Genomic DNA, 26,557 nt, shown 5'->3' with positions numbered 1-26,557 from the left:
GGGCAGGAGCTTGACCCAAGAGCAAAGTGAAAGAAAGTAAATAATGGTGTAGTAGCTAAAAAAAAAAATAAAAAAATAGAAAATTACATTCACAAAAAAAAACTTCAGCAGCACTTTGGGAAGGGTCTGAAAGAGCATGACTAATGAGAAGCATTTAATCGCAATGAAAAACGGAGCCAAGCGCAGAAATTACATGTTAAATGCCTGGTTAAGGAAATGGGCCTGCTCTCAGCTACTGTGCCGCCGCAATCTGCTTGTGTCCAGGTGCAGAACCGCACATACTCACAGAGCGCACGCACGTACAGCTGTGGCAAATTGCAGCTGCATTTTCCAGCGCGAAACAGCCACCTGTCGGGGCTCTCTAACCACCTGGCAGACACACGTGCGCAAAAAACACGCTCGTGCGCACACATGCGTGCAGCTGTTGCCAGTGGAAATGATGCCTGAGATTACGCTGTTTTTATGAACGCCAATCTGAGCGCAAGTCTGCAAATGTATGCATTTACGTGACGATGTGTAAAGTGTGTGCTACGGCCAGATGGCAGCTGGCAGGACGAGGGCTGAGCTGTTGCTGCATCACCCTCTGTCCTCTATAATTACCACAGTGAACCCAGGTTTACTACTGTAAAGCAAAGAGTCCAGAAAAATATGGAAACAGCTTTCATTGCATAACCACGCTATGATACTACCACACTATGCCTGACTGCATGACGGCAATATGCAGGGAATAAAGCAAAGCAGTCTACACGAGCTTGAAAAATGCATTTAAAAGTTCTATTTGCTTTAAATAAAATAAAGTAAAGTAACAAACAAGCAATTCCCTTTGAAACCATAACCTGTTCCCCCAGATCAATAAATTCTTTGTAAATGCTTTTGTCAATTTGTGCCCGTTTACTTTACACTAGTGTAAAAACTGTAAATATGAAGTTCAAGCCTTTAAACACTGAATACTCATTCACAACTTACAGTGCCTGGCAAAAGAATAATGCAACATCTATACTAAGTTACATAAAAAGGATACATGGTTTTCAAACTTTCTTCCCTAAAAAAAAAAATATGTAAAATGTACTCGGAACCCTGAGTCAATATTTTGGAGAATTGCCGCATTTATGGCTGCAAGTATTTTACTCCATAAGTTTTGTACATGTAATGACTGAAAATTGGATGGAGAGCATCTGCGAACAACAATTCTCAGGTTTTATAGAAAAACTCTATTGGCTTTAGGTCCTAAACATTACCAGGCCTTACTAAAACATAAATATGCTTTTATGTCCATGGTTGCTGCCTTAAGTCTTTTAAAGCTTCTTTTTGCTACTCTTTCTTAAAGTGCAGATTTGCAGGATGCAAATATTTGTTCTGGCTTTATGGTTAATGCCCTCCTTGCACAGCCTGCCAGTTTAGGTAGGCGTACATGTCTTGGTAGGTTTGCAGTTATTCCGTACTTGATAAGCACTCCATGAGGAAGCTTAGTATATTGTTTTATATTCTAACCTCTGTTCCCTAATGATTTCCTAAACAAAACTCTGACAACAGCTGGAGATACAAATGTAGACCCTATTTACTAACTGGGTAACTTGTGAATGCAGCAGACTGCAATGGATTTTATTTGAGGGTTTCAGAATAAGAAAGCTACATAAACGTGAATATCTTTTTTCCTTCCATTTCATAATTATGCATTTCTTTACCTTGGTCTATCCCATAACATACAAAAACAACAACAACAACATAGGTTTGTGGTTGTAATGTGACAAAATGCTTGAATACTTTTGCAAAGTACTCTACAATCCAAAATCTTGACGTCTCCATCTGCAAGTACAAGTTTTTCCATGTACGACGTCTACAGTTCCCTGACCTTACGAACCTAAAAAGTGAACATGGGAAAACTAATGAAGCAGAAAACGTTTACCGCTCACAAACCCACACATCCAAGAACACAGGCAGCGTCACATGAATGCATCCATACTTTTAATGGCCCTGAGGTTCCACACACATGACTAAGATCTTACAAGAATCCAACTTAATAGTCGATCAGACACTGTCTGGCTCACTTTAATCGCATACTTTGGTGCCAAATGGACATGTGACAAAATCGGGTTAAACAAGTTTAACGGTCTGCCCTTTGTTTCTGCTTTGCAATAGCATACCTTTTAGTCATAACGTGTTCAAAACTTTTTTTTTTTACATCTGACTGCTAAACTTTTTAAAGTGACAGCTACAGACATAAATAAGGCAACTGTCTAGCAGTTACTAATAAAAAGCGTGACTGCAGATTGTCCAGTGTAACTTCCTACCAAGCTCTCCTATTTGCAAATTTGGTAGATAATTGTAATTGTCCATTTAGCAGCATTGCTCAAAAATGTTATTGATGGGCATATTACAGTATTCTCCAGAGCTGGATGAAATAAGTAATCACCTTTTAATTCCAACAGCACTCATGATCTGGATCAGAAATGTTATTTTATCTAGGCTATTATCGTTTTGTCTTTCATGTTCATGAAGGAGGTTGCTAACAACTGGAAGAGAAAAAGGTGACGTTTCTCCAACGTCCTCTAATATTTCAGGAAGTTTCAGGGACACCTCTGATTTGAAATGATTTCATTTACACGTTTTTCTCGAGGTTACTTCAAAATGTCTTCGCCATCTAGTTTCTAGATAAAACTAAAAGAAGAAAGAATGTGCCCCAGTATGTCAAAATGTGAAGAATACATGATTTTGGTCAGTTTTATTTTAACCCTTCCTAAAATTTGCCAACAAATGTGATAATTTAATCCTAAAACAAGACAATTTAAAGATTTTGTCAAGCTAATTGGAAAGATCTTATTTGTCCTCATTTAAAAAGACTAAAAGGTTAAAAAAAAATACATAATCCCTCATAACTTTAAATACTGGTTATTGTTGATGGTGTGAAATCTTGAATGTGATAAATATCTTTTACTCAATAGAATTGTTGCATATTTTAGAAAATATACAGTTATGAGACTGTGTTTTGGTAAATTCTCATAATTTTTGTCCTCACTAATTTTAAATATTCCAGTTAAAAGCAACGTATTACGCAAAGCCTGCTCCTGACTGGTCGATCAGTCTGTCCGCAACACCAACAGCTTGGGCTTGGGGATAGCAGCTGAGTCAGCAGAATCTCACAACTAATCAAGTCTTGTCCAACCAGGTTAGCAAGGACTAATCGCCCATTTGAGATTCAGTTGCAATAAATGTTTGTGTTTGCATCCTTAGCTATGTTTTCTAATTTTGTGTACCGCTGTGTAAGATTCTAGGCTTCATCTATCAACCTTAGATGTGTGATCAGTATCAATTAGTAGCTTCCATTAAGAAGCTACTAATTGACACAGAAGCTATTTCCTATCACAAGCAAGCCCAAAAGGAGAAACCACCATGATATCCAACAAACTGGGACAGAACTGACAACTTGCCAGTTTTTAAGTTATCCTCCATCCAAAACAACAGCTCTTCGTCCCAGAATTTCACCAGTTAATCCAGTTAAGAGCTGGTAGAGTTGGACCTGCATCTGCTGCTGTACTGTCGATTCCGTAAGTAACACAATGGGCATACTCTGGACCCAAATAAGGTCCTAATCCCTCTTTAGTTGGAGTTCTGGGGGTGGGTTCAGATGTCTCTGAAACATTTAACCTGTCCTCCTTCCTTTTTCTCTTCTCAGACTACAGCTGAAGATCGAAATTTAGAACTAAGCCATAAAACGTCTCTGCGTAAGGTTCCAGGGAGACTGACCCACTATGAGAATCAGAAACATCCTGTGATCTTCCACAAAATGTAATTGTCATCCAATAAGTGCATTAAAAAGCAACCAAGAAAAAAGCAAATAAACAGATAGTAAATACACACACACAAACACGCAGACATACAAGCATTTCTTCAAAAATGTCAAAAATTAAATGTTAAGTGTGGCAGCTGCTGTGGGATAAAAACTGTTCTCTAGTTTATTTGCCTTTTTTTAATAATACTGTACTCCTTCATGGGAGGAATTCAAAGAGTGAGTATCCAGGGTACGAAATGTCCATTATGATGTTTTTTTGCCCACTTGGGGTCCAGAAACTGTGCAGATCCTCCTAATTTTTTTTTATAAATGTCAGATAAATAATAATTAATTATTATTATTATAATTGATTTATTTGCCCATGCAGCTCGGACCTCAGGGCGGCTGCTGGGTGACGGTACGTAGAAGGTACAGTCTTAGATCCCTGCCCATGGGTGACCACTAACCCATCCATGGTTCTAACAGCGACACACCTGCTGAGAAGCAGACTCTGGTAATTGGCAGCTCCATAGACAGAACAGTGCCATCAGAGACACCAACAACCATAGTCAAATGTTTGCCAGGGGCCAGAAAACACTTTGGGCTACATCGGTGATTGGTGAATATTTTGGGCAAAACCTGGTCAGATCTGGAGAAATGGCATCCATCCCATTTGATTTTATCAAGGCAGCTGGCAGAACTTATTAGTCCTCCAAAATGCTGACAGCCTAAGGTCCAGACGAGGAAGCAGAGTCATAGTTTAACACATCTTTCTGTTACCCTTTATTATTATTTTATTGAGAAAGTGTCATGCCCATGGCAAACACCAAATATTAAAAACTAGTCTAAAGGGAGCAAATCATGAATATTGAAATACATTTGAGAAAACTCCAACTGAACGGTAAACCAAAACAATTGAACATAAGGTTTCTCTCTTCGCTTTGTTAGTTAATGACTTGATTTGTGATAATTAGATTTAATTAGATTTGTTTTGTTTCACAGAAATCTGGCAGCAAGAGGACTGTGTTAGTATAAATGTGTCAACTCATGCTAATTATTTAAATTATTTTTCACTACTATAAACTGTCTGTAACACTGTCTGTGGTTTTTCACTGTCATGCCTGAATTTCCACATTGTGGGGGATTTATTGTCTTATCTGAAAATTGTCCCCAAAATACTGGCCACGAAGCAGGCATAGCAACCACCTTTCTGTCTGATTTATTGATTAACTTATTGATTCACAGGCAAATTATTAGCTACAATTCTTTTGAATATATAATTCCTTGTTTTCCTCATCTAAATTTCAAAGCACTATAACCACTTTTGTTTGTAATCTTGTACCGTCCACCGGACCTTTCCTCTAGATTTTTAGATCAGTTTTCAAACTTATGTGTTTTAGTGCTAAATAAATACTGATAAGGTTACTATGGGTTCAGAGCTGCAAACTTTAAAGCACAAAATTAAGAAATAGGAGAAAAATTGTGCTCTGCATATCTGAATGAGTCCTACTTAATCTAGAAAACTACTGTTGCATAAAAAGACACAACACAAAGCCTATTCTTTATCATTAAGAGAGGAAAATAAGAATAATCCAAGGTTTCTTTTTAGTACAGTTGCCAATCTTACTGTGTCATAGTTCAGTTGAGACATTATTCCCTCATCTCTTGGCAGTTTTGACTTTAAGGGGCTCTTTATAAACAAAATTAATTAAAAATACAATTAGTTAAAAATAAAACAATTGGCATCTTCCTGAACATGATGACTTAATCCTCAGTAATGTGAGGCTGTATTTGAGGTAACTGCAGAACTGGATCTATCTTTGGACTGTTTTGATCCAGTTGACCTTACTAAGTGATCAAAGTATAAGTTTCATCTAAACCCTCAACTTGCATATTAGACACTAACTCAAGCCGATTATGTAACGCAGAATTTTGCTGTGATTACTGCCCACATTTTAGATATGATTAATTTATTCTTAGTAAACGGATATGCACTGCAAGCTTTTAGGGTAGCTTTTAAACCTTTATTTAAGCTTTTCTTGATCAAGATATTTTATATGTTATAGAGGAATACCCAATCTTCATTTGTTTTATATAAATAATTTTAGTTAGTTAGTTAGTTAGTTTAGTCAGGTGTGTAAGCCTTAACACAGTAATGACCTTTTTGATGAGTTTCAGTGAGGTTTCAGAGCTCATCAAACAGTTCTGGTGAAAGTCTAATGCTATTCTCATGACCTCAATCAATGGACTTGTGTCTGTACCTGTCCTGTTACATCACAGTGCTGCATTTCATGCATTCAATCACAATATTCTCTTAGAAAGGCTTGAACTGCTGTAGGGATCAAGGAACAGCCCTAGGCTATTTAAATCTGATTGGTCAAACAGATTCCAGTTTGATAATTTAAATAAGAAACCTTGTTCAAACTCCAGGGATACTTGTGGAGAACTACGGCATTCCGTGCTTGGGCCAATTCTCTTTTCTATACACATGCATCCATTTGGTAACATTATCAGATAGCATGGGATACATTCTGCTGTTATGCTGATGATATTCAGTTATATTTATCAATAAATCCTGATGAATCCAATTAGTTAGGTAGACTACAGGCATGTCTTGAAGACCTAAAAACACAGATGCTTTTAAATCTTCTGCTGTCAAATTCAGGCAACACAGAAGTTGTCATCTTTGGACCATAGTAATTAAAAAAAACTGCTTTATCAATCACTTAATCTGGATGGCATTGAATTTCCCTCTGGAAATACAGCAAAAAAACATCTGTGTTATTTTTTATTATTATTTTTTTTAACCAAGACATGATATTTAAATCACATATAGGTTTCTATGATTTCCTTCTTTCACATCTGGAATATTGCTAAAATTTCAAATACCCTATCCAGAAGTGATGCTCAGAGTCTAGTCCATGCCTTTGTTACGTCAAGACTGGACTACTTGTAATTCTTTAATGTCAGGAAATCGACAAAATGCTAAAAGCCTTCAACTGATCCAAAATGCTGCAACAAGAGTTTTGATTTTTCTCGTGTTTTGGTTACCCTCCATTGGCTCTCTGTTAAATCCAGAATAGAATTCAAAATTCTCACTCTCACATAAAAAGTCAACAACACAATGCAAGTGACGGTTCACCTTCACTACATGCTCATCCAGGAGGAGTGAATGCTGAAAGCCAATGACTTGATGCAATCTGCAGGGTTTCCTATATATTAAATCTTTCAACCAATATTTCTGTATGACTTGACTTTGTAAAGTGCCCTGTGATAACGAGATGTCAATCGGCACTGTATACATAAACCAAATTATATTGACATTTTTTACCATTCATCCCCAGGTTAATCCTCTTTTACACATAGCAGTAGAGTAGAATTAGTGTCTGTGTTTTTCTTATATTTGATTTCCTTTGCTTAATTAAATCCTCAATGTTAATTGTAAATGAAAATCTTAGCTTTAAAAATATAGAATATTCCCCTCATACAGATTTATTTTCTGCTAAAGATTGCTTCGTGAAAAGGGTTAATCTTTCAGGATTTTTTTAAACATTGTTAAACTAATAGATTTATAAATTTGTATAGATAAACATGGCTTAATCAAGCTACTCTATAGAATAAGATGTTAGTTTGTGACAATCTGAAATCTCAAAAATATAATCACATGACGCTTTGCTTTATTTCTACAACCAGTGGGAATGCAAACAGGAAGGCACAGAGTTTTTGAAACTGAAACTGCATGTGATGAAACACTGGATCGTTTATTACAGGTCTTAGAGTGTAATAGGAGTGTCATATAGCTTCTTTCTTTGCAGCTGCAGATGATAGGCTGAAGACGGTTGATCTGTTTTCATCTGTTTATGGACCAGGTTTTCTAAACATCTCAACTTCCTCAGTCAATGCTGAATGCATTTTCCCTTCAAAATGAAACCCTTTTCCTCAAATAAAATTAAACACAGCCGCAGCCTGACAGCCCTCTCCCAGATCACTCACCACAATATACTTTCTGCCAGTTTGTGCCAACAAGCAAAGGACAGCGGAGAACCTAATCACACTCTCTCTCTCTCAAACATGCTTCCTGTCCACAGTTGTCTGCCAGGAAATTTTCATTTAGTGGCAAAGATAAATCTATTTCTTTTGTGTTTAGTAATATTTCAACTTTCCTGTAAAGCTTTTTGGAAAGACTTTAGCTAGAGATAAAACAGTGGAGTAAAAAAACAAAAAACAGTAGGTACTGGCAAAATTTCACATATGGCAAGCAGCACTGCGAGGAACTATTGAGTGAAATGTAATTTCACTTTAAAAAAATAAACCCAGATAGGTATTTTTAGAGCAGGAGCAAAGACCTCAGCTTGAATAATGAAGGTGATGTCAATGCTTTCACCTGCATTATAATAGGTAGCCTTGTATACACAGGATGAATCTACATCACAAGGCTCAGACATTAAAGAAAAGACAAGAAATGTTAGAACACCTTCTCATCTGCTCCATGAATGGTCTGACCTCTCCATTGAGAAGCGGGGAAGAATGCAGCACTGAGTCAGACGAGCAGGAAGAGGGTGATTAAAGATTTGAGAGCTAATCAAACCCCACCTCCAACAGCTTTTATATTAAAGCCCTCAAATCCTAGAGAATTCCCACTGAAACGTGAGGCCGTGTGTCAGACCACGCTGCTAAGAGAGCACAGCTGCAGCAACTTTACAGGCTACACGCGATACAAACCGTTTTCACGAAACAAACGCGGACATTTCACACAACCATGTGCATCATATTCATAGCCACACCACCTTTGAATATCCTCTCTGATACTCCATGATGTAGTATTACCTTTAATGATTAAATTATGAGATGAAAAATCCTAACTTTTATTTTCTTCAGGCGGTAGTTTGAATCCCATTAACCCCAACAGACCCTTTCTCCTCCTACTCCTCTTCTTTTTTCATTTTCTAATAGTTCATCCAGGTTGTTACTTTCTCACCCTTTCTAACATCACAGTTAAGTTTTTTTTCTTTCACTCCTCCTGCCTTTACAACATACATCTTCACTTGCTATACCCTCAGGACATGGAAATGTTTTTGTCTTAACAATAAAAAATATATTCTTTAAACGATGGGGGATGATCAGTGAAAACAATCAAATTTACTTTGAATACCAAATGTAGCTCCAGCACAGCAGTAATAGTTGTGGCTTAGTATAAAAGGTTGTTCCACCTTTAATCAACTTAATGCAGTGTTGTAGTACTCGAGTCCAAGACTCGAACTCGAGTCCGAGTCATTAGCTAAATTTAGAGACTCGTGACTTGACTTGGACTTGCGCACTGATGACTCGAACTTGGACTCGGACTCCTACATTCAGATCATTCTGACTCGGGAATTGAGAAAAAGACTCGACTTTTTTTATATCATTAGGCTATAATTTTAATATGTCATTAGAATATTATTTGGTGTATGATTTTAATATCTAAATGTCGTACCGCGCACGTGACGTCACCATCTCATGAGCAACGCTCCTTGCCGCTAAGGTTGGGCAAACAGTGTGAGAGCGCACGTAGCAACCAGCCGTTACACATGCAACAGATACGATATGATCGACTTTTCAGCTGTTAAACTTTCACAAGAGGATGTCCAGGCGCCCGTTTTACTGGTAGAACTGTGGAACAACATACCAACGCTCAGCTCAAACGATGGATTGAGTGTCGAGGTCTTAGAAAGACTGGGAAACGGGCAGAGTTGATAGGAAGGTAAGTCGTTGTTTTTCTCCTGCTCGGCGTTCATGCCGTTATTTGCAGTTTTTTTCTGTTTGTAGTCACCGTCCAGGAATCGGTATAAATTTTCCGGCCCGCCGAACAATTTAGTCCGGTCCGGTGGCCAAATGCATTATCATTATCCAATGGCTGTATCTCCTCGCTGCATCGACCGATCTTCACCAGATTTGTTGTGAGTCGTGGGGGAACGCTGCCGAACGCGTTTGTGGGAATCGCCCGGTGGACGGGCGAGGGAAATGCATAACAGCATCTGCGGTGGTGGGCGGCCGGCGGTGCGCGAACCCCGCCCGCCGGCCGGCACCGCGGCGTTGCGCGAACCCCGCCCGCCGGCCGGCACCGCGGCGGTGGCCAAAGGCCGGAGTGCGCTTGGCTGCGAGGGCCGATCGACGCCGCTTGCGGCTTTAACATCCTTCATATGCGGCCTATCAGCGTACCTCGAGTCGCTGTTGCGCGTTCCATAACAACAATGTTTAAAAACCATGGTTAGGAGACGTCTTAGACTTGGAAAAAGCGGTAGTTTTACCGAGTAAAACCAAGGGTAACTACAGCGAAAGAGTTATTAGTGCAATGGAATGTTACTGCTTCATGTCATACATCACACGTCAATAGTGACTCGACTCGGACTCGACTCTGATGAGTAGTGGACTCGACTCGGACTCGACTCGGATTTTTTTTTAAATGACTTGGACTTGACTCGGACTTGAACACTGGTGACTCGAACCTGGACTCGGACTCGAGGCATAGTGACTTGACTACAACACTGACTTAATGTAATGGTATTGCCTGATTTATGTAACAAATGTCCTATAATGAAAACTGTAGAAAAAAAATTAATAAAAAAAGAAACAACAGGAACAAATTCATTCTGAGAACTTGGAAATCACTATATCAAAGTAATATGGAAAATATTTGAATAGCATTAAATCAGAATGATGTTGACAAAGCATTTTTCCCAAGTTCAAGTCAACTCTCAAGTCTCTAAAGACTGGAATAAACATTTTCTTATCAGGTACATCCCATCGGGTCTGCTTTTAAAGGTGCATTTACACCGAACGCGAACAAGGCAAATTTTTTGTTTTAAACGCCTGCCGTTAGTCATTTGACATTTCGGCTCTCTCTCTCGCAAACAATTTGCACGAACAACGCGGTGAAATTTCGCCCAGCTCGCTTCACCGAGGCATCATATAGGAGGAGCGTCTATCTGTTTGCAGGTTCCTATTGTATGTTGAACTCAACATGGCTGACATCGACTTTTCTGGGGTGACGTGGCACAGATGTTAGGGAGTTCGTCTTGCAATTGGCGGGTTGCCGGTTCGATCCCCCGCACTGACTGTCTCTGTCGTTGTGTCCTTGGGCAAGACACTTCACCCGCATTGCCTGCTGGCGGTGGTCAGAGGGCCCGGTGGCGCCGGTGCATGGCAGCCTCGCCTCTGTCAGTGTGCCCCAGGGCAGCTGTAGCTACTTACATAGCTCACTACCGTCAGGGTGTGACTGACTGTAGTGTAAAGTGCTTTGGAGGTCGTCAAGACTAGTTAAAAGTGCTATACAAGTACAAGCCATTTACCATTTCTGAGTGAATGAAAGGGATTGTTATGGGAAAAGCTGAACAATGGTCTTAGTGCCTGGGTCCACCAAATCCTCCAGAGATGCAGCCGTGAGCTGCAGCTGAGTACCACCACCTGGTCCAGTCGTCTGGATGATGGTCGCTTCCAGTGGTACTTGTCCAGGACCAACGTATGCTGTTCCATGTTGGGGGACGGCTCCCACTCCAAAAACACCAACTACAGGCGCTCTTATTCCCGCTGCAGAGCGCCTGTCCATCAGTCTTCAGTCAATAAGTCAATCATTTTCAATAAAAATGTATCTTCCATTTTGCATGAAAAAAGCTTTGTCTCTGCTGCACTCCTTCACCCTATGCCACAAATGTGGTGAATGTGACGCGAACTGACAGAAAAGTTCAGATTGTTGAATTCAACTAAATTATTACTTCGCTCTAGTCACGCGTTCACCCCACCTATTTGCAGTTTTTGCTTTGCACTATTTGTGCATCCACCACACTGTTCAAAGTTTCCCTTAGCTCTATTCGCCCAATAGAGTGGTAGGTTAGGACTAATACAACACACAGACATTTAAGAATGATCTTTTAAGCTTTTAATACTTTTATATTGAACAACAAAATCTTTTAAAAAAATTTAAATCAACATTTAAAAGCTGCTTTGTTGAAAAAAAATAATCAAACTTTTTATTTGTTGATGAGTCTGTTTCAAGTTACGCTACAAATTACAGCATGATGAACGAGGTGTAGTGAGTGAGTGAGAGAGAACGTTCAATTCCTAAATGAAGTGTTTTTATTTTAAAAACATGAGCTGTCTTTGTAATCACACAGCTGGTTGAACAGCGAGACAAGTTTTCTTTTATTTTGCTCTAAAACAACCCAATCATTTAAGGCATAGTTCAGGTGGAGAGTCCTCTGTGTGGTCATAGTTACAGAGCTACAGCTGATATGAACAACTTGTTTCAAATAAATAACAATTGCGCAAGATGCAAATATCTCTAGCTAATACATGATAAAAGACTCTAGTCAGAATCCCAGGTCACCATCTCTGTTACGTGAGCCGGTTAACACGGCATCTTGAGGTGCATAACGTGTCAAAACTAAAGTGAAAGGGATTGGAAGAAGCGCCACATCTTTACAATGCTCCAGCTCTTCACTGTATTTTAAATCTTACAAAAAACCCACCATGAAATAGAAGCCCTCTGTACTATTTGTCTTTGCAACATGCATCCGATAGTTTTACATTTCTCTAAAAAAGTAAGTAAAAGTGCAAGTAAATATTTGTATTGATTTTCCTCAAAGCTCGCTTCCTCACGTGCAATTATGTCATTTCCCCCAGTCTCTGTGACCTTTAAAATCTTGGGCACAATCATTTATGTCAGGGGTAGACAACTGCTGCAATAATGCTCGACAGGGTGAATGGCAGCCGTTTGGCACGATGTGCACCCTGGACAAGCTGCCATCACAACACAATGCAACACAGAGGACCGACAAATCAGACAACCATGCAGCACACACTCAGACATAATGACACCAATCGACCTAATATTCAGATTGCTGGACTTTGAGAGGAAGCTGGGATGTCAGGAGAGAGTCTACTTCCACGTGAGAAGAACATGCAAACTCCATCCAGAAAGATCCCTTGCCACAGAGCTCAACACTGTGCCACTTTGCAACCAAGTGTAAATTCCTGATGTTAGTAATATAATGGCAAACAAATATTGCATTTCAGATGTTCCTTTGCACTAACAAATAGCACACATCCTGACATAACGATGACAGTGTATTCACAATATATCGTGCAGCCCAAATTTAAATGCAAAGCATAAACATCAGGAGGAACAGCAACATTTTGGGCATTTAGAAACTAGAGCCAATCAGCACTGTTAAAAGCTGACAGTAGAGCTAAAATACTTAGTGACTCTACCAATCACTACCAATCTTTAAGCCACCAAATGATCGTTTGTAGGTAAATTCTGTCTAAAAAGGGAAAGATCAGGATATGAACCTAAGAAAACATTTAAGAAAAAAAGCAATATCTCTGCTGAGGAAAAGGGAAATGTAAGAGAGCATCTAGAAACAGCCACAGAACAAAGGAGAGAAAGAATATATTAGGTCACACAGGAGTCACTGGGCCGTGGTAATAAACAGGGTGTTAGTGGTTGGAAACCTTGATCACATAAGCTATCGTCTGCAGGAAAAGAGCAAGAACTAAAACAAGAGTGGAAACATTGTTATAAAGAGATAAAGACAAATTCAGCCCCTTGGCCTTTGAATCAAAGACAAATTAAAACTTTTAACAGTATAAAAAACATCAACAAGCTTGCAACCAGACTGAAATATTACTGATTTAAACAGAGTGAACCAATCATATAAAACTTTGTAATATAATACAATGTGTGCAGATTCACTGAACCATCAAAGAGAATTAAAACCTCTAAAAATATCTGAAGAATCTAATCTAAAAGAGCCAAAAATGTGTGGCAGTACAGGTGCATGCACAAATAACTTTTTTCATAAAATTGTATCTATATTTAAATATTCCCTAGATGTAGTGACATCTAGTGGCACTAGTTGCAAATTGCAATCAAGTGAAAGAAGGAAATGCAAGGATGGCAAGTGATAATAATTTTTTTATAGAGCTGCAGTGATAATGAGGAACATATTTCCTGTCTTTGATGAATCTGAGGAAAACATAAACAGTCTGATTTTAATGTAGTGTTACTTTAATAAAAACATAGAACATATTTTATATGATGTTTGAGTAATCAGTCTACTTTATGCTAACGTTTCATTTCCAGTTAACACATAAAACGTGAATGTGGGTCAAACAAATTTTTTTTTTCTAGTAAACATTGTATAATTGTTTGGTTTTAACCCAATAAACACATTTTTATGTGTTAACTGGAAATTAAATGTTAGCATAAAGTTGTCAGGTGTCCTGTTTCCCTTTTTTTGAGTGTATGGTTGTATCTGCAGCTGTTTAACACTGTACAGTGCTATTTCTTTTGTTTTATACCAACCATCGGGAAACATAAAGACTGTAAATCCATCTTCAAACCTCTCATTTAGACCCAATGAGAGGTTTGAAGACACCCTAGCAGCAAGCCTTAATCACAGTTTGAATGGTTCTATCTTCAACACCTTCTACACCCATATTTCTTTTAAAGTTAAATGTAAATTATTTCTTATGAATGAATTAAAAGATAAACCTGTAGCAGTTTGTTATTCTGCTGTATGGCTTTCAACTTTGAACTCAAAAGAACCAAACCAAACTCTGGACGCGAGCTCACAGGGCGCTAAAGGGAACCAGATGGGAACTCCCTACTGACAGCTCTAACCCCGGCGATGACAGACCTTCTCCAGCTCAAAGCATGGCACTAAAGTACAAAGCACCTGTTGCCCTGCGGCTATTTTGCAGCACCTCTCCCCAACACCACTGGCTCCTTTTTCAGCTATGAGGTCACTTGCTTACTCAGGCCAAAAATGTCCAGCGCGATCACTCAGAACTCCCCACACCCGGCACCCCCTACCATCATGATCCCCCTAACCTTGGCAGAGTGCATAAAAAGTCCCATGATCGCAGCTAAAGGATATATCTGCAAGGACCGATTGATAATAAAAGCTTAATTTGGGACATAATGCAAGTTACAGCTAGTCCAACAGTTATTTAAAGAGCAGAGGGAGAACTGAGTGGACAGCTCCACATAGCAGAGTGTGAGTCTGTGAGGGCAGGGGCTGCTCAGTGTGAATGGCATCCACAGATGTTCTTCACATGCCCTGTGTGGCCGGACAGTCAGTGTTTGTTTGCATGAGAGATCTTTTCATAGGAGCAGCTGGCTGTCTAAACACTCCTCAACTCTTCATTTACACATCATCCGTCCCTGACTGGCCAGAGGGTGTCCTCCACAAAAGACCCACTTACTCTTCAGCTCGGTAACTCCTCATCTGGAAAAATCAGCAATTTGTTATGAGCTTTCATTTGTATATCTTTGAGGGAAGTGTTTAAAGAAATGCGGAGAGAAAAGGGAAAAAAAAAGCAAGGGAAACGATTGATCCAACGTCCGAGGATGTGTCTGGATGCAGAGTTGACTGAGCCAGCCCATCTGCACCGCTTATGAAAAGGTTGTTTAAAACTCACCAAAAGTGCTGCGCGTTGTCTTTTAAACGAGGAAATGAGCAGGAAAATAAGGAAACAGCCCGAACAACCGGTGAAATGTAATGTCACCCGCCGACAAACTTGAACTATTATTGCCACGTTTCGCCACAACTTTTATTTTTATTTTTGATACGCCCAATGCGGACTGGGTACAAATCCAGGGCAGCCCTTTCTCCTCTTTGCAGAGAGGTCTGTCAATGCTGTAGTCAAAATAAATACAATAAAACCCAACTTCAAACTGAATTCCTTGAAAAAGCTCCTCAGTGTGCAGGAAACTAAAACAAACTGTTCGGCACCAGGTGACACCTCCTCAGTCATGCTCGTTTAAATAAACACACACACAAACACACGAACGCAGCAAACACTGCACTGGCCTTGGCCTCCAGATCCCATAGTTTTCCCTTCTTTTTTTTGTTTATATAAGTAAGTTCTGATAAAAAAAAAAAAAATCAGTCTCCTTTTCTTCTCAGCCAGCCAGAGAAACAAACATGAGAATTATTCTTCTGTGCAGAGCAGAGTAACATGTGGCACTACGTAGTTGATACTTTTAACCACAATTATTGCAGGTAATGGACCAAACAAGCCAGAAAAGACTACTTTGCTTGGTTCTTACCTTGTGTCTAGGCTTCGGGGAACCCAACTCAGGGCCCTTCTTTTCGCCGGCTGAGCCTCCACGTCCCGGCACGCTTCCGTCTTGCTGCATGCTCTGTCCCACCTGCACCACCGCTTTGCAATCCACACACGAGCCAATCACCAGCCTCCTCCCATCATCCACCAGGAGCGTACGAGGGCCGCGAGGCGCGTACAAGAACACGGGTAGCCGGGCCACGTTGACAGCGCGCAGCCTGCCTTGCCTGCACTGCTCCTGCCTGCAGAAGAAACACACGAAGGCCTCACAGCTGTACTGACGGGCCCACTGGGAGCTCGTTGGCTGGTTAGCTCCAGGTAAGCCGGACGCGGCAGGGCTGGAGGAATCCAGGGCCTTGCTCTCATGCTGCGCCCACTGAGCGTGCAGGTCGTGGTAGCAAAGTTCACAGGCCGACACGAGGCCCGTGGCGTCGACCGGCTTGGCACCCGGGGCGGGTGGGTAAACGGTGAGGAACGGGAAGAAAGGCTCCCTCTCCCCGAAGCGACTGGGCGGGTTGACGTGCAGCTGGTACTCGGCCCCGGCGCCCAGTTCGGCGCCGCACAGGTAACACGCCGACACAGAGCTGCCGTGGCGAGAGGCCGCCCTCACCTGAGAGTGGACCGATCCGGGCCCGTCAGCAGACACGGAGGAATGGTACCGAACGAGGAAGGAGCTGACTGACGTGATGAGGTCCTCGCTGAGGCTGAGGCGGTATGCGCTCCAGATGTCCTGCAGAATAGAGTGGCATTGTGGGCAGCAGTGCACGCGGCCATTCCTCACTCCTTGAGCGTTGGGCGGGCAGGGCAACAAGCTGATGAACGGAAAATACATCACCGCTCGGGATTTCCCTGCGCCAGCTTGTGCATGCACTACCCTCAAATCTCCTCTACCCTCCTGGCCACAGAGGAAACATGCTTCATGGGAGGATCTGGGTTCCGGTGTGACCTCCAGGGAACCTGGAGTTTTTCTGTCAAGTGCACTGTGTTGGGATGGATGGAGAGCGCCGGAAATCTGATTCAGGGGGACTACGTACAGGCGCTGGAGGACAGGCACATCAGCCAGCTGAAAGCTCTCCCACTGCTGCATGAGAGAGGTGTGACAACTGCCGCAAACAACGGTTGTACCTGAGGGGCTGATGGGCACGGCGCCTCGGGGAGCTGAGTGAAGCCAAAGGAAGGGAAAGAAGGGCTCTCCCTGTGCCCTCTCCTGTTTCTGAACACTGATTTTGAAATGGGCTCCATGTCTGAGCCCAGTACCACAGATATAACAAACCCGCTCCTCTGGAGAGGAGCTTCCAGCGTGATGGGAGCTCCTCCTTGCTGAAAGATCTGTGACAGCTCCCTGCTGAGCTGTTGGCCCTGCCCTGGGACCACGGCGGTCCTGCTCATCATCACTTGTGATGTTTATCTCGTCCTCCTCCGAGTTGTCAGAGTTGTTCTTCCTCGCAACAGCTAAGTTGCATTTAGAGATGACCGAGGACAGCGCAGCGCTGGAGTTGCTCTCGGCTCTTCCTCGGCGCAGAGCTGGATGCCTGAACGGAGCGCTGCTGCTGTCGGCTACACGCTGGATCTGACGCTGCTCCGCATGTCTGACATTCTCCTCCTCCAGCCAGCGCCTGTTGCGCATAATGACCCCGTTGTCTTGCACAGGTGTGTCAGTTAGAGGATTGCCATAGCACCGCTGAGGGAGCCTCTCCTGGGACTTCAGCAGAGAGTCTGCAGACTGGCAGACATTATTCATAATTTTAGCCCCGCGCCTCGCCGGCTGCACACTATCAGCTTTAGGCAATTCCTGCGCGTCATAAACACCCGCCGCGCAGCGTGCCACCCGCTGTGAATCCGGGCTGTTTTTAATACTGATGACACTGTTTTTCCTGCTACCGTCTCTTTGGGATTTACCAGGCGCTCTCAGACATTTGTCCCTGGCCACTCTGTCCACCAGCTCCATCTCTTGATCCGAAACGTTCTCGTTTTCGGAAAAAGACGAGAAATCAGACTCTGCGCCCCCGTCGTAGTTCTGGCTTCCCACGCTGATCCTCCTCTCCAGATCATACGAGACGTTCCACTCCTGTGGGACCCGCCTGGAGTCGCACTGGTAGGGTCGTTTCAGCCAGTACATGCGCTTCTCGATGGGGGTCCTGCTCCGCTCGAAGGAGTTCCACTGCTCAGTCAGGAAGCAGTGGCACACGGCGCACACCAGCGCGCAGCCGTCCGGGCTCAGCTCACACGCACCCGGGGCTGGCTCTTGGTTTTGGAGAAAGGGGAAAAAGGGGAACCTCTCTTTCTGAAATGTCACTTGCAGCCTTAGCTCCTTCCCAGGTGTGACCCCGCTCCCGCAGATAAAACAGTGAACCAGACCCCCAAATCCGTTCCGATCAACCCTGGGAGCGCTCCGGGGCAGTGCGCTGTCCTCACCGGGCATTGCCGCAGCCATGAGCCGGTGTTTGCGAGATAAGGGTGCCAGCTCCTGGTCACGGGGAGAGTTCATTGTTTTTAAACACCCGGGGCTAGGCTACATAGCAAAACGGCAACAGGTTAAGTCATATTCGTGTTAAACTCTTGTCTCCGAGTGTGCATTTATCTTTTCTGTCCAACTTACAGCGCGATAAACCCCTCGGCAGTCCATTGAAACAAACGGCGTGCGTGCGGCAGCGAAGCCAGCAGTCCCGTTAAGCGTTGCTTTCCAGCCCAAGAACAAGAAGAAAAATCCGTCAAAACATCCACGCAAGTGCACGACAGTCCTCGTTATCGAAAGTCTGCGGTCCACATGTTTGTTCCGGACGTCCACATGACAGAACTTGAGATCTCTGGTCGCATCCAGCAAAACTTTCCTGCCTGCGCTGTGCAACTTTGGCTGCAAACTCACTCACACTGTACACAGCGCCATCCCCGATTCATGGGACCCGCTCAGACACCCCAAAGACAACCTCCACCCCCTGCCCCGCCAGCCCCCCAGTAAAAGTTCAGATTTTAGATTTTCTGATGAGAACCACGATGTCATAGAGCAGCAGCGCACAGGATCACTTGCAAACAAAACTCTCTCACAGCAGTCATACTCATTCAAGTTTGGAGACAGGAAGAAAGGCTGGAAAACTGTTGCTGTGTACATGGTCCTCAACATGCAAAGAATATTATTTGAGTAAGTGCACATACTACTACTAATAATAATAGTAGTAGTAGTAGTAGTAGTTATAATAATAATAATAATAATAATAATAATAATAATAATAATAATAATAATAATAATAATAATAAGTAGTAGTAGTAGTAGTAGTAGTAGTAATGGTGCCTTTCCAAATATTTTCAAAGTTTATTTTTTTTTTGATTAGGCTAAAATGCATTAAGCTTTAAATCTACCACAATTTACACATCACATTGCTACAAAAACATCTGACTTATTGTGTTTTATTGCTGTAAAATAGCAAATGCTTAGTTTCAAAGTTTTAGTTTAAAAATATATATATATTGGCCTGCAAATACTTTTGATTTGATGCTTTTGGCCCAATTAATAGAAAGTTTGGACACCACTGTCCCAAGGCAATTCCTAAGTATGACTGATTCTGTGTTACACTTCACATAGAAAGAAGTACCAGGAGAACACATGTACAAAGAGACCAAGATTTGCTGCTGAATGTTAAAAAATGTATTTGTTCTTTCCCTAATTTCTGCATAATTTCTTCTAATAATAAACCTCCATCCTACTTCTTCAATACCGCCCTGGCTGTCAAACTGAGGTACTGTGTTTTTGTGTCACATGGGAATTCCACACTAGGCCACCCCCCTGTAAGAGCCTTCTGACCAAAGCAGAACACAGAGTAGGAGAGGAATTTAAAAGCTTTGTGACGTACAGCAGCTAAATATTTTTAGAATATTTGTGTCGATATGTAGTTAAAATCAGATCTTGGCAACTTCCAAAATAATTCATCCATACATCCATCCATTATCCATTCCCGCTTATCCGTGCCTATCTCCTGCGGTCATTGGGCAAGAGGCGGGGTACACCCGGGACAGGTCGGCAGTCACGGGGCAACCAATCATGCAGACACACACTCACACCTCGGCAATTTAGAGAGCCCAGTTAACCTAAAAGTCATGTTTTTGGACTGTGGGAGGAAGCTGGAGTACCTGGAAAGAACCCACACATGCAGTGGGAAAACATGCAAACTCCATGCAGAATGGAGGCCGGGATTCGAGGACCACTGGTAACTTACTACCAACTGCCCCACTGTACAGCCCCCACCTTAGTACGCATAACTTGATTTCTAGACTAATTTGATTAGTTTGTATCTGTGAATTTCATCAGCTATCAGCGACATCAGGTGTGTATTTCAAGCAAATATTGGAGATGTTGAAAGTATATTTACTGAGTAAAATGCTGACATGTGCAATACCTGTTTTACCCATAGTATGTGGGAATTAGAGCATAAAACCACGTGTGTATGTTTTGATAGCAAGAAACAGAGTGTTTTGAGTAAGTTGGTTTTCCTTTTGCTTCTGGTGTGAGAGGAGATGAATTAGGGTGAGTTGAAAGCATGTCTGCAGTCCCCTTCTGTGATGGAGAATTTTATAACAAACATTTCAAATAAAAACTGTCATCTATGAATGTACCCACAAATAAGATACAAGTTACACATAAAATGCACAAAAACTGCATATCCAAATACAGATAATCACAACTAGGTCTGATTTCACGTTATGCTACCACTGGACTCATACCTGTGCATGCACCATCACAGGGCCTGGTTGAACTCATTACTGCAAGGTACTGTATGCGCTGGTTTTCTCATGGCCATATGGGAGGCATTATTTTACAGTTACACCACAGGACTCCTCACCTCACCACAGGGACCTCCTGGAAACTGGACTTTGGCTGTAAATATTGGGAACAGACGCTGTAGAGTTTTTTGCACGTATAAAATAACAGAATTTATTAATCGGCAAACCCTCACAGAAAACTTCTGAAAACCTGTTAAAGCCTTTTCATGCAAGATAAGGATTAGATAATGAGCTAGCTGAATTACTGTGAAGAGTTTGCACTGCAAAAATCAGGACATACTAAAGCTAAGAATGCGTCTGTGTCTGTTAGGATTTAATTCTCCAAGCTTATTTTGAACTTTATTAACGCAAATAATAAAGACTTAACACATATAATGAGGGTGAATCAAATCAATAATATAATTTGGGAAACTTATTTTAAGCTTATATAAGTTTATATATACTTTATATAAGCAGCCCGTGAAAAGGAGATGTCTTTTGCTATTTCTAGAGAACATATAATTTTTATAACCAACGATTGATCAGTTTGTTTCTCAAAGTTATCATCAATTAAAATGACAACCAATTCCTGTAGTTGTGATGTCATATAGAGTTCATGGTTACTTAGATCCATATGCTGGTACCTCTGGGTGCATATGTGACTGGTTTTCAGTATCGGCTGTGCAGCACAGCAGTGTGTTTTCATGAATTTAGTTCAGACATCTCCTCTGAGAGTGTTGCGTTAAACCCTTATAGTCGCTTCACACAGGAGTAAGACCATGTCATGCTCTCCATGGCCTGTTTGAACATGGCTGGATAATTATGAAGGCAATCATGAAGCTGTTGCACTTTCAGTATTTGCCAAATGTTTTTTTCCTTGCTACTTTCAAAATTCTCAAGATGTTGCCTGAAATGTTCTCCCTGCCTTCTATGTCAGCAGCACACTTCTATAATAATGCAACCTCAAACATCCATGATCCAGTTTCTCCATAGCATGACAGATCACTCCACACAAACACAACATCCAAAAGGTATGATGCCTTGGATAAGTATTCATACCCCCTTCATTTCCCCCCCATTTTGGGACATTATAACCACAAAATTCTATGTAAGTTATTGTAATGTGTATGACAAGCAACACAAAGTAGAAAATAATTGTGAGTTGTTTTGAAAGTTCTGAAATTTGTTTTCTCATATAAAAATCTGTCTGACATGCATATATATTGTCGCTTTAATTATCTTTTTTTTTTTGTTACCCCTGAACTAGCCATCCTCATCTCAAAGCCTGGTGATCGCAGGAGCCGGCATGCTGTGGGGATGCTTCTCTGCAGACCACATTGAAGTTGGTCAGAGTCAATGTGAAGACAGGTGGAGCTAAATGCAGGTATTTTTTTAGATGAAAACTTATTGGAAGCTCCAAAAGGTTTGAGACAAAGGGAAGGGGTTAACTTCCAGCAGGACAGAAAACCCAAGCATACGGTCAGAGCTGTTTAGATCAAAGCATATTCATGTGGTAGAATGGCTTAGACTTAAATCTAATTGAGAATCCGCTGCAATACCTGAAAATCACTGTTCACAGATACTCAAACTCACTAAGCTTGAGCTCTTTGCAGTTGCAGTCTGATTGTCTTGCTGTTTAGTTTTTACACCGAATGACTTGCAGCTTTAACTGCATGGGTTTCAGAGCTCATCGTAGCACTTACAGAGCACTGGTGAAAGTCACTGATGATGCTATCATGGCCTCAGAAAATGGACTTGTGTCTGTTCTTGTCCTGTTAAATCTGCTGCATCTGATATATTCAGTCACAATATGTTTTTAGAAAGGCTTGAACGTGCTGTAAGGTTTAGAGGACAACAATACGTTTGTTTAAATTTGTCGGACAGATTGCAGTTTGAACTAAATTGAACTGAAATACTTTATTGTCCCTGAGGGGCCATTCATTTGCAGCACAGTTCACAAAATCAACACACAGAATGAGCACTCGCATTGCGTGTGGGCAAAAGTAAACTTCCTTCTTGATGGCAGGAGCTTTGTTCATGTAAATGATAAATCTCCTTCAAACTCTAGGGTTACTCCTTGTGGAGTAGTGTTCAGTGGTCTCTTGTGTATATATATATATATATATATATATATATATATATATATATATATATATATATATATATATATATATATATATATATATATATATATATATATATATATATATATATATATATTGGAAGCATATATATATGCTTCCAATTGGTAAAATTACCAAACAGTATAGGATACAATTCTATTGCTATACTGTTGATGCATAACCATATTTATTGTTAAATGTTAATAATTCCATTGAATTAGGTAGACTAATGGCATGTGTTGAAGATCTGGAAACTTGGATGGCATTAAATTGGCCTCTGGTCATAAGGCAAAAAACCTTGGTGTTATTTTTGACCAGGAAATTACATTTAAATCACATAATAAACAGGTTTCCGGGATTTCCTTATTTTACAACTGGAATATTGTTAAAATTAGGCATATCTTGTCCAGCAGTGATGCTGACAAACTAGTCTATTCATTTGTAACTTCAAGGCTATTGTATATATTGTATGTATATGTATTGGAGTATTGTTATTCTTTACTATCAGGAAGTCCACAAAATACAGTTCAAAGCCTTTAGCATATCCAAAATGCTACAGCATGAATTCTGATGAAAATTAACCAGAGAGATCGGGTTTTTCTTATTTTAGCTTCCCTTCATTGGCTCCTTGTTAAAACCAGAATAGAAATGTTTTAAATGGTACCTCAGTTTTCTGTGTAAATGGCTATAAAATGGAAGCAGGAGGTCCCGATGTGGAAAACTTTTGTCAACAACAAATTAGATTTTTTTGGTCTTCCAAAGCCTGACTGGCTTGAGACTGACTAGGTCTCTCAGACTTATGGCTGCTAGATTTTCCACAATGAGAGATCAGTCTTTTTGCAACAAAAATAAATAAAAAAGAATTAAATTCATTGTTTAAAGAATCACTTTACAATCAAAGAATCAATCCAGACTCCTTAATCCAATCTTCTTTATTGCCGACAATGGGGTGGAGATTTAAACCCCCCCTCTGGCCAAACAGTCACATTGCACCATTTACTTTGTTCTTTAATGCTTAATCATCATTTCCTGTTTTAAATTTCTGTCACTCACAGCTGAGCCTACTCTCAAATCATACCTGGGTCATGTAATGAAGCCAAAATGTACAAGAGATATGTTTTGCAGGTGCAACAGAAAGCGTGTATTATTAAAATATTTGATTAGGCATGTTTTTGGGTGCTTGAAAACAAGATCTTTCAGAATATTGTGGTTTATGTTTTTTTTTATTACAATTATTATTATTGAAATTAAATATCAAGTTTTAGCATTGCAACACATACCTAAATCAAACTCCTGAAAATCTGTCATGGCTTTTGGTTTTGGGGGTGTCACCTAAGAGTTATTAATGGACCCTAATTTGGAACTATCTACAAAGCTCTCTGGAGGCGTCCCTTCCGTAAAATAAGGCTAACTTTCATGTCCAACATGGATAAAAATTGAGATGATTACCTTACAGTTATCTCATTTGGAAACTGGTGCTGGGACAACAGCTCATGCAGTTAAGGACTACAATTTGTTGTAGATAATAAGTAACATGGTATTTTTTTTTTTTTTTTGCTCAAGTTCCCTTTCTTTCTCTCTCTCTCTCTATCTTCCTCACACAATCCAAAAACAGGCACATTAGAATAAATGGCCTCTCTAAATTGCCTTTACAGTGCTGCCCCTTACATACTTCTTCTTTTAATGTTTTTTTTTTGTCACAATTTCAGATCATCAAACTAATTTTCTTATCACCTTAATAAATAATAACCTGGTTGGAAGTAAAACTCAGAGGTCCTAATTGCCTAAGTGACTTTAATGGCCATATTAGTGTGATTTGTCTGACTACAACAAGCCAGTTATTTCCATCCATATTCAAAACTGAAGAAGCCTTTTGGATAGGAGGTGAAACATCTTCAAGAAAAACCAGGAGAAGTCTAGGTGCCTTCTACTTAAGCACTTAGAAAATATTATTCCATTCTTAATAGAAAAAAACCTCTGCAGACCAGCCTAGCCCTAACTGAAAATATTACTGCCCCACTGTTATTACCAAAACGTTTTGGGACACCTGAGGTTATATTCAGTGGTCACTCACAGAACAAATGAAAGTTGCAGCTATTGAATTAAAAAGCAACTTAAGGACTGACAACCTGAAGAAGCTTAAACTGTCTCTCAAAGGAAAACATCATTCCAGACCTAAAAGAAAATTCACGAACAGGTGACATTAAAGGGGCCTTATCGTGCTTCTTAATGCCTTCCTTCCCACATTTAAATCATTCAGTTGTGGTCTATATGAAGTGGAACTGTAATGCTTTGGTCTGAATTCCTTGTTATTTTTTGTCCTACATCTCATCTTTTAACCCCTGTTCTGAGGTGCATCTGAGAGCATCTCGTTTTGGTGCTGTCTCTTTAAATCTAAATGAGGCACTTCAGACTCCGCCTCCTTCCAGGTTACAGAGTGTTCCAATCCTCCCTGTTCAGCCATTTTGTAGTATGCTTGGGGACTGTGTGGGTTTTAATACACCAAACAACTGAACATTTTCACTTATCCGCTTTGGCATTCTTCAGGCTGGACTACACAGAGAGAATTATTTTCTACAAAAAGTCAGAGTATAAACTATCGTAAAGTTTTGTTTACTAGGGCTATCACGTGAAGCCAGTCGTTTTTCCTTAAGTAACTGGTTTTCAGTTTAGCTGAATTTGTTTTTTGTCTGTTTCAATAATCACACACTTATGGACATTTTTATGTGTCACTCCAATAATTGTACTGTAGCCATACCTATAATCCGACGAAGCTTCGCCAAGCACATAGGGTGAACCCTGGACCCAAAGAGAAACAAGTTTACTCCTGTGATTGATGGCTCTGCCACCAATACATTTATTATTATGCCTTTTATTTTCTCTACAAAAAGCTCATTGAGAATGATCTTTATCCCCATGTTGTTGTTGAGCTACAACCCGCCATCAAAAATGATTTTTATTCAGGGTGTGAATGTGTGTTTGAATGGGTGAATGACTGACTGTGGTGTAAAGCGCTTTGGGATCACTGGACTTGATAAAACACTGTCTAAGTACAATCCATTTACCATCAGATATGAAATGTTGGCTTCAGAAAGGTATTGACACACTGCCATGGAAATAGCAGGTATGATTTCCATTTTAAGAAGTGAAAAGAAAGGTACTTTTGTTGTGGATCAGAAATGATTGATTTATTAATGACATCCTGGTCTTTCCAGGACGGCAGCAACAGAAAATTGCTTCCTAAAATTGTCAAATACACAGTAAAAGTGCTCTCATGAGATGTAAAAGTGAAAAACAAACAAATCAAATTAAATAACATTTTTACTTCCAATAATCATTGCAAAAAGGGAACTAAAAGTAAGTAAAATTTTCTTTAAATTAGTGACTTTGTCCTTGATTTGAGCAGGCAAGTTTAAATGATCTGCCAATGGAATAAGATTTTTGCAGTTAAAATAGGAACAACCCATCTCCATCATCTTATTTCAAGCGCAGTTCATCTAATTATCATTCCATTGGCAGAACATTGTATTTACCTGCTCCAATCAAGGACTAATTTCAAGAAAACTTTACTTTCTTTTAGTTCGTTTTTGCAATGAGTGAGGCTAGAAGGTCAGCCTGGCTCTGTGACAAACAAGCAGCTTGTTTGTATTTCTTCTGACAATGACCCTGGAACCAAACACCTGATAAAGATGGAGGTGTACTTTCACTTTTTTTTAAACTGTATTTGATCCGCAAGAGACCACCTGTTTACACGCAAGCATGCTTTTCCGTAAGTCACACAAACAATTCACCTAAAACCATTGCG

At 40.6% G+C, this 26,557-nt stretch overlaps 1 protein-coding gene across 2 annotated transcripts in view; it reads right to left on the bottom strand.

Annotated features, from left to right (window-relative positions):
* Positions 1-18,760, bottom strand: part of gse1 (Gse1 coiled-coil protein) — a 240,123-nt gene extending 221,363 nt beyond the window's left edge. The window contains exon 1 of one of the 2 annotated variants that reach the window (XM_021312087.2): positions 15,861-18,760. In XM_021312087.2, coding sequence (XP_021167762.2) covers positions 15,861-18,362 — 2,502 coding nt within the window. In that variant the 5' untranslated portion in view covers positions 18,363-18,760. The remainder of the gene's footprint in view (positions 1-15,860) is intronic. The other variant, XM_021312086.2, reaches the window with a different exon arrangement.
* Positions 18,761-26,557: the final 7,797 nt, after the last annotated feature.

This window comes from Fundulus heteroclitus, chromosome 4 (genome assembly GCF_011125445.2).
Source record: "Fundulus heteroclitus isolate FHET01 chromosome 4, MU-UCD_Fhet_4.1, whole genome shotgun sequence".
Classification (NCBI taxonomy): domain Eukaryota; kingdom Metazoa; phylum Chordata; class Actinopteri; order Cyprinodontiformes; family Fundulidae; genus Fundulus; species Fundulus heteroclitus.
Note: the sequence above shows the minus strand (reverse complement) of the source record. Positions and strands in the feature narration are given on the sequence as shown.